General features: G+C 38.1%; 1 protein-coding gene across 2 annotated transcripts in view; it reads right to left on the bottom strand.

Annotated features, from left to right (window-relative positions):
* Positions 1–1,666: 1,666 nt before the first annotated feature.
* NALF1 (NALCN channel auxiliary factor 1) overlaps positions 1,667–14,988 on the bottom strand; it is a 605,529-nt gene continuing 592,207 nt past the window's right edge. The window contains exons 3-4 of one of the 2 annotated variants that reach the window (XM_059685091.1): positions 6,269–6,314; positions 3,727–3,814 (exon numbers count right to left, since the gene is read on the bottom strand). In XM_059685091.1, the coding sequence (XP_059541074.1) occupies positions 6,292–6,314 (23 nt within the window). In that variant the 3' untranslated portion in view covers positions 3,727–3,814; positions 6,269–6,291. Of the gene's footprint in view, positions 3,815–6,268; positions 6,315–14,988 lie in introns of both variants that reach the window. The other variant, XM_059685090.1, reaches the window with a different exon arrangement.

Here is a 14,988-nt window from a genome sequence, read left to right on the forward strand (position 1 = left end):
TTGTTATGGGTTGAATAATTTTGTGGTTAAAGCTTTACTTATAAGCAATGTAGCTACATCTATATCTATATATATATTCATGTGACATATGAATCTGCAATGTGAAACCCACAGATACCAATGGTCTACTGTAATTCCACTTATGTTATTTGACATTTGACTTTTCAGTATCAATATATTCCACATTCTGGAATTTTTCTAGTGTAGAGAAAAAGTCAATCATGAACTTGGGGAAATCTCTTCTATACACTTGTGGAAAAAATATTTTCTTAGTTTTCAACTTGCTTCCAAAAATAGCTGTTTTAATATCATAATTCATTATCCAGTATTCAATGATTATCCACTAAGAGAAAAATGGATCAAGATGGTGGTTACAAAGGTGCAGGATCTTATTTTTTTTTCCTGTCAGAATTAATGTGTGCACAACATCAAGCACGTGTCAAATAGAAAAAGGACTGCAAGGATCAGTAGGTGTAGTGAGATTAGCATTTTCAATGGCTGTTCTTGACTTTGTAAAGGAGTCATTGCCTATCTGGATCCTTTACCTGACCCCAGGAAAAGCTGTTTCAGTTCAGTGTGTCAGTGGAAATATAGGGGAGTGGTCACACACGTTTGCTAATAAATACTAGGCACTGATATCATTCTCACATAAGAAGATACATGTGCATGGCAAGGAAAAATCCTACAGACTATTCCAACCTTAACTGACTTGTGGGAGAGAAAGAAGTCACGCCCCTTCTTTCCTTACATCCATTCTTCACCCAACTTAGAGTTTACTTACAATTAATACTGCATTGTTTCTCTCAGTTCTTGACATTGTCTTTTGGATGACTTAACTCTCATATAAAGTAGTGGTGGTTTTTGTTATCCCTCTTTTGGCTGCCATTCTCCCCAAACTAAAGCTAAGTGGAATCTTCCAGGCCTCTTCTATTGGAAAAGAACTTGAAACAGTTGCAAAAGATACTATGGGAAGCAAAACCCTACTTGTTAAGGAATACAGCTTTTCATTGTTTTGCCCAGTGTCTTGTTGGTGGGACTTGTATTTATGTTGATGGGTCATTTTTTTCTGAAAAAAAAAAAAAAATAGAACTGCCTCTGGCATGAACAGAAGCATAAGTGGCACTGAGAAACTATGGAGTGGCTTTTGCACAGCAGAGGTAGACAAAGGTCATAACAAACTTTTCCTGGGCCATATGACTCAAAGTCCTGAAGATGTCAGTTGAATGAGAGCTCACTGACTAAGTTCTTCCTCATGAGTCATCCCTCACGCCCTCACCCTCCATTCATTGACCCCCTTACTTTTCTCATTCCCTAGCTCCACTAAATCTACATTCCACCACTAGTTAGGCTTTTAAAAATGCTCATTTCTGTAAGTGTTTAAAATTTGCAACAATTCAAAGCCCATCCCCAGCCACTTCCCACCCATGTGTCCCTAGAAATAGCACATTTCTGTAAATCAAAACTACTGTCTATGTGTGTGCACATGTGAATGTGTGTGCACGCGTGGATGTGTTTGCATTTGTATGAAAAGGACATTCTTTTAAAAAGGAACAAAAAGTAGAGAATTTTGCATTTTGGTGGTGTTTTGTTTTGTTTTTTTGTATTTGCGCAGACCATTTTAGGATTTGCAGTCTCAACAAAACACTATTAAAACAAAGAATCTAGTAAAATATTTGTGCATGTTCTGCTAAACAATTCTAGCAATTTTATTAAGCAATACCTTTATTATTTTTGAATATTCTTAACAGACTGGAACAAAACATTTTTTTATTCAAAACAAAATATGCATACTGTACGCATGTCGCAGGGTTAAGTATGATGCAGAGATTAAAGTTTGTTTGAACAAAAACAAATGCCTGGGGGAATTTCATAGCTATAAAGTCAATAACTAAATTTTGTTCGCTAAGAGGACCTTTTCTATGGTTTTCCTTCATCTCCCAGCTACACAGCAAACATATCTGAAGTGCACTTCCCAAGTGTAGTTAGAGAATAGGAAGGAATGTAAAGTATCTTTTTTTTAATTATTTGTTTTGTTTGTTTGGTTTTTTAAAAACAGCCCTTATTAACTCTTCCTTCCACTGATTCTACTGTAAACTCATAAAAGCCTTTTTTTATATATAAAGCAAATTCATAGACATTCAGCAGGTGAAATGTTCCCACAAAAAGAAAAAAGTACAAACAGAGCAATCAGATTTCTCCTCTTTTCTTCAACTATCTAGAGCATGTTAGAGTGATACAGTTTTTGCACTTGAATGAAAATGGCTAACCTATTCTTTTTTTAAAAAAAAAAAAGTTTTTTTTGTGATAATGCAGAATTGCATACACTTTATACCTGGAATAATTTAAAACCATATGTTGGGGAAACACTGGAGTAAAATTGTGTATATTCTCTATACTGCAGGTGTTTGAGCATCTCTACTATCTCCTTTGTCAACAATAAAGGAGGCAAAAGAAATCCAGATATGTGTTCTTGGCCTCTTTGTCCCCATTACAAGGGCCAAAATGGGCTCCCAGGTTACTGCAACAGAACTGAAGTCACAGTGAAAGTCCACCTTCCGAAGGACTCTCTGCCTCTTCTCACCCTGATGCGAGGTGGCCACTCGGAGCCACCTGATCAGTGAGAAAGGACCGGGGCCTTGGGGAACGGGAGTGGGAGCGAAATAGTTCATGGTAATTTTCTTTGCGTTTATTTTGTTTTCAACATAAAAATGTGTTCAACTGTCTGATTCCACCTATCATGGGGAACACTTGTTTTTTTCAGCTAATCCCCTTGTCTGCTCCGTTGTGGGTTTGTGCAACAGCGGCTCAGAGGCCCACCAGAGCGTGCACGCCCATTCACCACGGCCACACAGACAGAAGCAAGCGGATGTTGTCTGCTGAGGGGAGAGAGGGGGGCCAGGGGAGGAAAGGCCGGGGAGGGTGCAGGTTCCCAAGGCAGGAGGGAGAGTTAGGAAATTCTTTTAATTTTTTTTTTCTTTTTTTTTGTCTTTTTGTCTTTTTTATGATTTTTTTGTTTGTTTATTTTTTGCTATACCACAAAGTCATAGCAATCATTCCTCTAATAGAAACTGACAGGACATAGGGACAGAACTATCTGATGAACATACACAATGACTAGAAATATATATATATATATTAGAGAGAGAAAGACAGTGAAAAGACTTAGTTTACCTCTGAGAAAGCATCCCCCAAAATAAATCCTGTATTAACAAGTGCAAAAAACAAACAAACGAAATCAACCCAAACCAAAACCAAAGCAAATTAAACGTCCAAACATTAAAACACAGTGTATAAAATGGTGTGAGAAATAGAAGTCACTTGGCAGCCTTTCAGTCAATAAAAAGCTGTGTTTGTGTCCTTGTTTGGATTCAGGCCCATCTTTTTCAATGTTACCCTACAGGCCCTGCAAGAAGTGATTGGAGGGTAAAAGCACCCAGTCCCTGCGACATCTGACCAGTTGCGCTTTCACGGTGGGCCAGGGCTGCTCTGGTGACACTTCGTGGTGACACTCTGTCCTTCCACTGTTACTCCTCATTGGCTGAGCTTTCTTCCAGCGTGTTGATGCCTCCAAAGCTCAGTGCCGTGGTGTTCTGTGCTGCTGAGGCTGTGAGCACTGTATGTAAGAGAATCAGTACCAGAACACACAGTCTGAGTCTGCTGTTGCACAGTCTTGTTGCTGAGGAAACTGTGAGCGACGTCCTGTGACAGGAGCCACTGTTGTCCACCGTTCCTTTGGATGGGTTGTTTTTTTGCTCCTGTCTCCTGACGTCACAGCATTCTGGTTCATCATTGGTTAGAAAGGTCTCGTAGAGCCCTGCAGGATGAAGACAGTGGACGGTTAACAGGAAAGGAAGACGTGGGAAGGAGCTCATAGTAGAGAGAAGCTGTTACGTCAGTGTTCTGATCCACAAAAATCATACAAGCAATGCAACATTTTATAAAGGGAAGGAAGGTCAAGACAGTCTGGATAAATAGCCAACCATTCTCTCAAATCAGCACTTTTAAGTTCCTCATTGTGTTCTTTGTATATTCCTGGTGGTCATACCATGAAAGTTCTGGGTTGTGATGAATATAGAATGAAAGATGTTATTAGATCAAAATCAGAACCTGAGGTTCTGGATCAACTTGATGACCAGGGACATGCAACCATCCTTTTTCTTTAACAGGAACATGACTAATTAATGCAATTCCTAAAGTAACATCAACTAGTTGTGCTAAATGAAATAAGTAACCAATCAAAATATCATAGCTATAGGAACCATGTTTCCTAATTGCTTCCTCTCTTAAACGTCACTATGTCTTCTATCCCCCTGTCTTGGGGGGCAGATAGAGAATGGCATAACTATCTATACATCCAATGGGTGACCATTTCATTTTGATTTATTTTCTAAATGTTTCTTTTATTCTTCCATATGCTATTCTATTGGTGACTGCCTAATGGGACCAGTTGAGGCTTAAATGAAATAAATATTATAAATGTATCTTTCACCTGGACCACTACAGGAGGACACTCTCTGATTTTGATTTTCTCCACTTCCAAAAACTATCCTCCCTCAGCATTGCCTTTCAGTGAATACCTGTCCATCTCACACCCTCACTCTCTCACTCTTTCTCTCTTGTTTATTCCCTCCTGGAGAGCATCTTCTCTTGCTCCCTTCCCCTTTTCCTTCTTCTTTTAAAATTACACATTGTTCTTATTTTACAATTGATAGATGGGTAGTTCTGAAACTTTCAAAGTGGTGAAAAGAGTAAAAACAACTGGTGCCCTAGCCAGTGGCTCAGTTGGTTGGAGCAGCATTTTATACATTAGAAAATGGTTGTGTGTTTGACTCCCGGTCAGGGCACACCTAGGTTGTGGGTTCCATCCCCAGGTAGGGTGCCTACGGGAGGCAACTGATCAATGTTTCTCTCACATCAATGTTTCTCTCTCTCTCTCTAAAATCGATAAAACATAACCTCAGGTGAGGATTAAAAAAAAGAAAGAATAAAATAACTGGCTACTCATTACCTTTCAACATTGTTTCTTGCTATATTATACATATGGCATGTTTTATGTAGTTGCATAAGCCATTTTTTCACTGGACTGAAACATTGTCTCAAACTGATAGAATGAAGTTTCTACACAAATTTTATTATATTACACTCAAGCTTGAAAAACTGAAAAATAAGGATAGAGCAATTGGAAGGATTAAATTAGATTTTGAATGTAAAGTTCTTGGCTCAGTGCCTATCACATAAATATGCTTTAAAAATTGGCTACCATCCTATATAATAAAGAGGTAATATGCAAATTGACTGTCATGTCCTCACACAAGATGGCAGCCCCCATGTGGGCACAAGATGGCCAGCAGGGGAGGGAAGTTGGGACAATTAGGCCTGCAGGGGAGGGCAGTTGCGGGGGACCAGGCCTCCAGGGAGGACAGTTGGGGGCGACCGGGTCGGCAGGGGAGGGCAGTTGGGAGCAATCGGGCCAGCAGGGGAGCAGTTAGGCATTGATCAGGATGGCAGGGGAGTGGTTAGGAGGTGATCAGGCAGGCAGGCAGGCGAGCAGTTGAGAGCCAGCAGTCCCGGATTGTGAGAGGGATGTCAACTGCCGGTTTAGGCCCAATCCCTGTGGGATAGGCAGTCGGACATCTCCCGAGGGGTCCCAGATTAGCGAGGGTGTAGGCTGGTCTGAGGGACCCCCCCCCCAGTGCACGAATTTCATGCATCGGGCCTCTAGTTAATAATAATAGCAATTAATAGTGTCTCATGATACCACATAAATAATAAATCTAAAATATCCTTTCCTCTCTCTCCATACTCATTGCTCACTGTTCCAGCTACCCTGAACTCCTCCCGGTTCTTTTCAGAACACGTGGTACTTTCACCCAAATCTGTATCATTGTCCAAGTTGCTGGTATATTCTCCATCAACTCATATACCTATTCTCATTTTTTTCTTCAAGTTCAGCTCACAGGAAATCCCCTGTGTGAAGCCTGCACACACATGCCTGGGCTGTGAATGCATTTTGTGTAACTTCAATAGAGCAATTATTATTAGTTCTTTTACTCCCGATTGCTCATTTTCATGTCAATTTCCTTACTCATCTGTCAACTTAAAAGCAAGAACTATATATTTTCAGCTTTGCATTCCCAATGGGTTGCAGAAGACCTGAGCAAAACAGATACTCGATGAGCATTTATTATATGAATAAACTCAGTATATACACTGCAATCTTCAGTTTCTTTGAAATAAATGACCAATATATCCTTATAATGATGCTTACAATATTCATTTCTTCTTAGGCATTCAAAGGTAAACTTCACCTTCGCCTAGATAGAATATGGAAAAAAAACTGAATTAATGAGGTCTGCAGCTGCGACATTTTCATTGTATGATATTTTCTTATATCATATAACTACTGGTAAGACTAATCATTTATTGAAGTATAAGTTTTCCAAAATTATATTCTATACAGAAAAGAGTTTACAGTTAAGATGATAAGAATAGAAATCTAAAGGTCATTTAGGTCAATGTTTTAGAATGTTCATAGTCAGAAAATGTTTAATAATGTCACCCCAATAAGAAGGTCTTCCAAGTTAGCTCAATAGCTAGATTGCTGATTTACAATTATCAGTAAAGTCATTTCAGAAAAGATAAAGATGTTCAAACAAATATATGTACTTCTCTTTTTGACTGACAAAGTGAATACTCTATTTCCCCTGTGCATCTTGTAATTTGAATTTTTATTCAGAGTTATACATGCCTGTGTTTTAACAACCAAATAATTCCATAAGACTTCTTACAAAATAATAAAAATATTCCCCCCCCCCATCCTGAATTCTATCTTCTTAGAGGCAACTGCCACTCTTTTAGCGTTTCTGTATTTAACACCATATTGTAAATAGCCTACTTTGTGCTTTCCTTGAGTTTTCATTTTGTATGTGAGGATAAAACATTCATTCTCCTGTTTCCTCCAGCTTATATGATCCCCACCATACCGCCACCATCCCTATTCCGCCCTGGTAGTGAGTTCAGTGTTCATTCTTTGCTTTATTAGGATGTTGTAAAAACAATGCTAATTTAGCCAAGTAGTAAACTTTAGTTTCCCATTATTAAACCAATGTTTTCCTAGAGTTAATATCTTACAGTTTTCTATGTACTTATTAATTCAATCCCAAATATTTTACCAGTTATTTCAATTGAGTCAGATATTCTATCGGTTTTATCTTCCTGAAGAAATATATCCTGGAGCCTACCATCTGGACTGGTTGTTTTTTTATGCCTGGTACATAGCTACCAGCCTGAAAACCCTAATGAAGCATCATTTTGGGATGCTTGCTACCTCTCTCCTCTGGATTCCCTATTTTCTGTATCCTCTGCCTCCTTTTTCAATTTGGTGGACCATGTCATCTAGTATCTTCATATGGAAAAGCTCATGGGAGTAAATTTCTAAGATGCTGTATGCCTAAAAATGTGTTTATTTTGCTGCATATTTAATTGATTGTTTGGCTGAGTATAGGATTCTGATTTAGAAAATTGTATCCTTCATATCTGCTTGAGCATCACTCCCACATTAAGTTGTTGGACCTCTGGGACCTGTCCTTTAATTTTCTTATCTCATCTCTCCTATTTGATATCACTTCATCCCTTGCTCTGTATTCTAGAGGATTTGGTGAGCTTTATCATGTAATAATTTTATTGAGTTTTTCTCTCTTTTTTTTTCTACCACATTTTAATTTCCACGAGCACTTTTATGTATTCTCAATGTTAGGTTTTATTTTTTAAGTGTTCTCATTTCATAGTTGCAATCTATTCTTTTATTGCTCTCAGATATTTGCAGCTACTTTATTTGTCATGTTTTATTTCCTCTCTGCATAGGCTCTGTTTTCTCCAAATCACATTGTTGTTTTTTTTTGTTGTTGTTGTTGTTTGTCTCTTATTTTTACATGGGAAGTCTGCACACTCTAGATTGTCTGCTTACATGAAAAAGTATTGGGATCTCGGCACCTAAAGAGGATTGTGAGCTGTGAGCTACACTGTAGGATGACCTGCCTCAACTGTTTTGATGGAGACATTTTTTAAATGATTTCCTTAGGTTGTTTGGGTTACCCAGGAAATATCCAATATCTGCTCAGGAGTGTAAAAGCTGGGGAGCCAGTTTCCTGAGATAGATGGGAGAAGGCGCTGGGATGGGGTAGGGGCTGGGGGAGAATCTCAACCTTTGGTGTGTATGCTGCACTCACTTCATCCTCATTTTGGGCCCCTACCTTAACTCCTCCTGGGGGCACCCAGGACAATAATGTTCTGCAGTCATCTCTGAAAATATAGATCCCATCCCACACGCAAATATTCCAAGTCTTTCCTCTAAGGTGAGGAAGGGGGAACTGCTATGTTGGAGAGGTCGGCATGGGCTATGGAGATATAACAGCTTCTTAAACATATTTTGTTGCCTCCTCCAAACATCTTCCACTGTCAACTCTTGTGCCTGGAGGGAGTCTGGGATTACAGATGTGCAGTCTATAAATCTGGTTGATGCTTGGTTTCCTCTCTGCTGCGGCCTGCCCTCAGCAAATCCTTGAGCCGCATCTATGTTCTTTCTTGTGTCTAAGAGGTTTTTGGTTACTGTCTTCTTATCTATTCATCTATTCTTTTGGATTTATGCCTCAAAACAATTTCTTTTCTTTAGGGTTTGCCTAGAAAATGGTACTGCTTTTTTCTCTATATCATTCCGCTCTGTCATGAACTCTGACAGATGTCTGCTTCTCTGTTAGATACATTTATGAATAAACAGGACACACAGCTTGCTAAGCCCAGCGTTTCTTGCTTTATGTGATGGACGGTGGGGTGCATCACCCAGAGGTCCCCCTGGACATGGCCACTTACCCTTCCATCTGGGAATGCTGTAGGCAATTAGATCCCACCTCAGTGTCTCCCCAGAAACCACCCATGGATGAGCCTTACCTAAAGTTTCTGGGACCCTGGGCAGCTGCCTTTGAGAATCAGGGAATCTGTGAAGGCCATCCCAGTCTCAGACCTTTTCCCTCTTCTGAAACCTCCTTCCCAGACTTCCTCACAGAACAGTATAGTTCCCAGTGTCCACCCCAGTAAACCATTTGCACACAGACGTGCTTCCCGGGGAAGCCTACCTATAGTGGCTAACTCTTCTCATCACTCAAAGGAACTATAAGAACATATTTCCAAATAAAAATAATTTCTTAAGCTATAATCACATTGCACAAATATCTAACTGATTTGGGTTAGAAAAGAAAAGCACATTTTCAGCTCATGAAATGTTGCTCTGATATAGTATTTTGCTTACAAAATGTTCTATTTGCAATATATAATGAATCATTACCTGCTATTTGTCATTGAATAAGAATAATTATAGAAATTATTGCTCAATCTTATAATATCAACCTCGTGGAGTTTTTTTGAGGATTAAATAATACATATAATTTATTTAGAATAGTACCTGGAGGATAGTAAAATATCACATAATATTTTAATTATTCCCATTATAAATTAGGAAGGTGGTTAAAATACATATAATTAAATTTCTTTTGCTGATTTTAATTACTCTAACCCACTCACAGAAACACCTTATTTTTCACCACTCAACACAATTACTCTATTCTACTATAGTCATTATAAATACAAGTTAAGTACAAGGAAGTCAAATATTTTCAGGAAATCCTTAGAATAAACACATGATATTATTTAAATATAATCTTTCATTAGTCCAGCAATTTACCTTTTATCATCTTTAAATCCAACGAGTTACGACACTAATTTTTCGAATATTTGAACTAGTAACATACTTTAATATATTTTTGAATCCAAAAGTTTAGAAAATAGTGAAGTAAAAAGAGGAGGAAAATCACTCCAAATGTGAATTTGTTAGGATTAAAAAAAAAAGAACTGGAATTTATTTTCACCATTTAAAAGGATAATGCAAACATACATATACACATGCATACCATATGCATATGATATATAGATTTTGAATTATTGTTGTTTTTTTTTTATATGGGGACAAACTGTAATCTAGTTTCATCCTTTTGCAAGTGACTTTCCAGTTTTCCCTGCACCATTTATTGAAGAGGCTTTATTTTTTCCACTGTATATTTTTGGCTCCTTTGTGAAAATGCATTTGCACATATATCCTTGGTTTTATTTCTGGGCTCTCAATTCTGTTTCATTGGTCTGTGTGTCTGTTTTTCTGCCAATACCTTGTTGTTTTGATTGTCGTAGCTCTGTAGTATAATTTGAAGTCAGGTTGAGTGGTAACTTGGGCTTCTTTTTTCTCAGGATTGTTTTGTCCATTTGGGATCTTTTGTGGTTCCACAAAAATCTGATGATTTTTTTGTTCTATTTAATTAAAAATGACATTGGGACTTTGATGGGGATTGCATAAAATCTGTATATTGCTTTAGATACTATGGCCATTTTAACTATGTTGGTTCTTCCAATCCATAAATATGAGCTATCATTCTGTTTTGTGGTGCATTTTTCAATCTCTTTTAATATTGCTTTGTCATTTTCAGTATATAGGTCCTTCATTTTTTTTGTTAAGCTTATTCCTAGGTATTTTATTCTTCTGTTGCCATTGCAAAATGAATTTTTCATTTCTTTTTCTCAAGTTTTATTGTTTTAATCTTTATTGGTCTCTTTATACTTTTCTGTCTATCATGTTCTACATCTATGAGTTTCACAATGATTGAAAAGGAGATTTTAATCAATTTACATTTATTTTGGATTTGTAGTAGTTGGTCTTGCTTTCAGCAGATAATAACATTTCCAAACGTTCAAAAAAGTTTATCATTTCCTTTGTTTTCCATCATATACTGTGTGAGCATATTTAGATTCATATTTTCATAATTTGTTAAATGTATGCTATTAATTTTATTAGAACTTATATTTTTAAAAATTACATCCATTTGAACCTATATGTACCTAATTATCAGGATTATTGATAAGGAAATTAAAAAATGTACTTCCTTTAACTCCTTATCCCACAACCTCTTTTGGCTTTCATCAGATGTTTTATGCTTATTTACTAGAGGCCTGGTGCATGAAATTCGTACACGGGGGCAGGGGCGGGCGGTGGTGTCCCCTCAGCCCAGCCTGCATACTCTCCAATCTGGGACTGCTGGCTCCCAACCACTCGCCTGCCTGCCTGCCTGCCTGATTGCCCCTAACTGCTTCTGCCTGCCAGCCTGATCACCCCCTAACTACTCCCCTGCCAGCCTGATAGATGCCTAACTGTCCTCCTCTGCAGGCCTGGTCACCCCCAAATGCCCTCCCCTTCTGGCCCAGTCACCCATAACTGCCCTTTCTTTGACAGCCTGGTCACCCCTAACTGCCCTCCCTTGCCATCCTGGTCACTCCTAACTGCCCTCCCCTGCTGTCCTGGTTGCCCCCAACTGTCCTCCCTTGCCTGCCTGGTCGCACCTAACTGCCCTCCCATGCTGGCCCAATTGCCCCTAACTGCCTTCCCCTGCTGGCCTGGTCACCCCCAACTGCTCTTCCTTGCTGGCTCAGTCACCCCTAACTACCCTCCCCTACCAGCCTGTTTGCCCCTAACTGCCCTCCCCTGTAGGCCTGGTCCCTCCCAACTGCCCTCCCCTGCAGGCCTGTTCGCCCCCAACTGCCCTCCCCTGCAGGCCTGTTCGCCCCTAACTGCCCTCCCCTCCAGGCCTGGTCCCTCCCAACAGCCCTCCCCTGCCGGCCATCTTGTGTCCACATGGGGGTGGCCATCTTGTGTGTGTGGGTGATGGTCAATTTGCATATTACTCTTTTATTAGATAGGATTATCAAATTACTATCATTTTATGTCTTCCAGTGATTATTAAAAATATTTGCATATTGTTTTATACTTAACTCAGGGATTATTTAGTTGCAATTAACAGAAACCCACTGGAGCTAAGTTATGTGAAAAACAATAAAAAACAGGTGGTGGGAAGAATATTAGAAAAATTCCAGCCTATTTATTGAAATACAAGACCAACAGCATGCCAGGCAATTAAAGAACAGCATTATAGAATAACATGGAATTGGGTGTGCTTCACCTGAGTGGCACTAATTAATAGCACATAGTAATCAATCTGTTGCCTACTGCACACCCTCAGGCCCCTTGCAGGCACATCTTTGCTGCTTTTTCATGTACATGTGCATATATGACTCCATTGCTTTTCTCTCTTGGTCAGGACTGCTGGGTTCCAATGACACACTTCTAGGGAAGCAGGTCTACTTGATTTATTTTTCTTGTCCAACCAGATGCCCTCAAGAGAGATTCCCATATAGCAAACAAAGCTGCAAATATTTCTCTTTGACAGAAAAGTGTGACCTCAGTATTTTTCTTTCAAGTCAAATGTGATATTTTCCCCCTTGCAATTTGCAGGATATTTTCTTCATTTTCAAAATTTAAGAATGTTTTCAATTTGATATAATTTCCTTAATTTTGGCAGAATGAGGAGAACCACCTTTGTCTGTCAATAAGAGATATTTCCTCATATATCTTTGATTCTTCCTTTCTTCAGTTTCATGTTTTGTATGTTTTCAATTTACCACATCCCCTGTCATCATTTTCATATTCTTCGTCTCCACCTTGAACTTTGCCTTTGCAGTCTTCAAGTTTATCTGCCACTTTGCTTTTTCAAACTTCTCTATGGTTGATATTGTACATGTATACAGATTTGCAGTTTTTGTTTTCCTGAAATATTTTATTTAATCGAAATCCATTATGTTTTCCTACTTCCCAGCCAAATTCCCATTCATTCTTCTCTCCATGTTTTAAAAGGTCCTCATATACTGAATTTTACTGAGAGGATATGATGATAAATTTATCCTTGTAGTAACTTTTTTCAAGTGTATGCTATTCTGCCTCTCAAAATCTGTCTCCCTTTTTTTATGTACAGTACATTTTATTAGGCTCCATATTTCATTTATGTGTGTTAAAGGCTGAATCAAGTCCCCCAAAAGAATTGTTAAAAACCTAAGTCCTAGTACCACAGAAGGTGACCTTATTTGGAAATAGTCTTAAATGACTTAATCAAGTTAAGTTGAGGTAATTTTGGGGCCATAATCTAATATGACCTTTGGACCTTTTTTGTTTTTGCTTCTTGTTTGTTTGTTTTTATGCTGGGAGTGATTACCTTCATAGTTCTAAACAATATATTCATGCAACTATTTCTTATCCCAGTGATTTTTAGATCATAGCTAATTATTCTCAACTGAAATAGCTGAGTAAATTCATGTCACTATAATTCTGTTTTACCCTATTAATCCCCAAAGTTGGCCAGTTATTGCTTTTTTTCTAAAACCACATTTACATTTTCCTGGGATTTTTTATGTTCTATATGTTAAATTTAAAAATTGAGAGTAAAAACAAAATTAAAGTCCTTAGAGTTAATTTAGTCCCATTTAATTACAATGTTATTCAAAGTATTTTAAATACAGGCATGGGGAAAAGTAGGTTTACAGCTGTTTGTATGGAAAATAAAACACTGGTTAATAAGTAACAACACAGAATAGAAACTGTTTCACATACAACCAAAAACCTACTTTTACCCACCCCTGTATTAGGCAAAATAGATGATCACTTTTTATACTTACCAGTTCATAAAATTTATGAAAATTTTCATAGCTTTATATTTGAATTATCTTCTATTTTTCAAGTAATCAGAAAAAATATGATACTTTCATCCTTATATCACTAAGTTATCCAGTTTATAATTATACCAAGTCCAATGTTGTAATATGAACTGATTACTTTTGTTGCACAGATATCCTAATATATAAAAAGCCAGGGGCCTTCGTGACCTAAACAACTGGATGGACGACCAAACAGCAGGCTGCTGGCAGGAGGGAGCTCCCGCCAGGCCCCGACCTGGGCCCCGACCTGGGCCCCGGCCAGGGCGCGGTGGAACTCTGGGTCTCACACAATCAGGGGCGTGGCCAGCCTTCAAACTGGACCCTGATAGGAGGGAGGAGGGAGCCCCATTCCTCACAGAATCAGCCATCGGACAGCTTGCTGTCAGCAGCCTGCCAGCCAGGAATCCCATTCACCTGCACCCAGGACCCTGACAGGAGGAAGGAGGGAACCCCATTCCTTGCAGAAGGAGAGGTTGTTCTGATTCCAAGAATTGATTTGTCCCCATCTGACACTGGCTTCCCATTTAAATTAATTTGAAGATAGTTTCCCATGATGCCAGCATTTGCGATGACTATTAATAAATCACAAGGACAAACTCTAGACAGAGTAGGAATATTCCTACCTGAACCCGTTTTCGCACATAGTCAGTTATATGTTGCTTTCTCTCAAGTTCGAAGAGCGTGTGATGTTAAAGTTAAAGTTGTAAATACTTCATCACAAGGGAAATTAGTCAAGCACTCTGAAAATGTTTTCACTCTTAATGTGGTATACAGGGAGATATTAGAATAAGCTTAATCAATTTATCAGTCATTGTTTGTATCAGTGTTGTTTTTACATCATGTTTTTGTTGTTTTTATAGCATATCTTTGTTGTTGTTATATCTTGTGATTGTTTATTAATAAATTTATATATTATTTTCATATACATTTTACTAATTTTCTTTCATCTCTGACACTTCTATTATAGAGAAAGGGCAAATAGCAATATTAAAATATTTCTTCTAATTAAATTTTCATAAAATTTATGAAAATGTTGGTAGCTTTATATTTGAATTGTGCATGAATTTCATGCACTGGGCCACTAGTTATCTTATAATTTATTGTTACTGTATCATCAACATGAAGACTATATTATCCTCTTTCAGTTACTTTTTTGTTCTATAGTAAAAGTTCAGTTTTTTCAGATGTGATATATGGAAGGTAAACTTTCAAAGTATATATCTTTAATTTCAACAAACTTTATTCTGTTTGAAAGATATTTCTCCTCCGCATCACATCCTACATTCATAATCTTTTTCTTCTAAAAACGTTGGCAACACAACTTCACTGTGGCTTAGTATTCAGTGTTGT

The sequence above is a fragment of the Myotis daubentonii genome, chromosome 2, assembly GCF_963259705.1.
Source record: "Myotis daubentonii chromosome 2, mMyoDau2.1, whole genome shotgun sequence".
NCBI lineage: Eukaryota > Metazoa > Chordata > Mammalia > Chiroptera > Vespertilionidae > Myotis > Myotis daubentonii.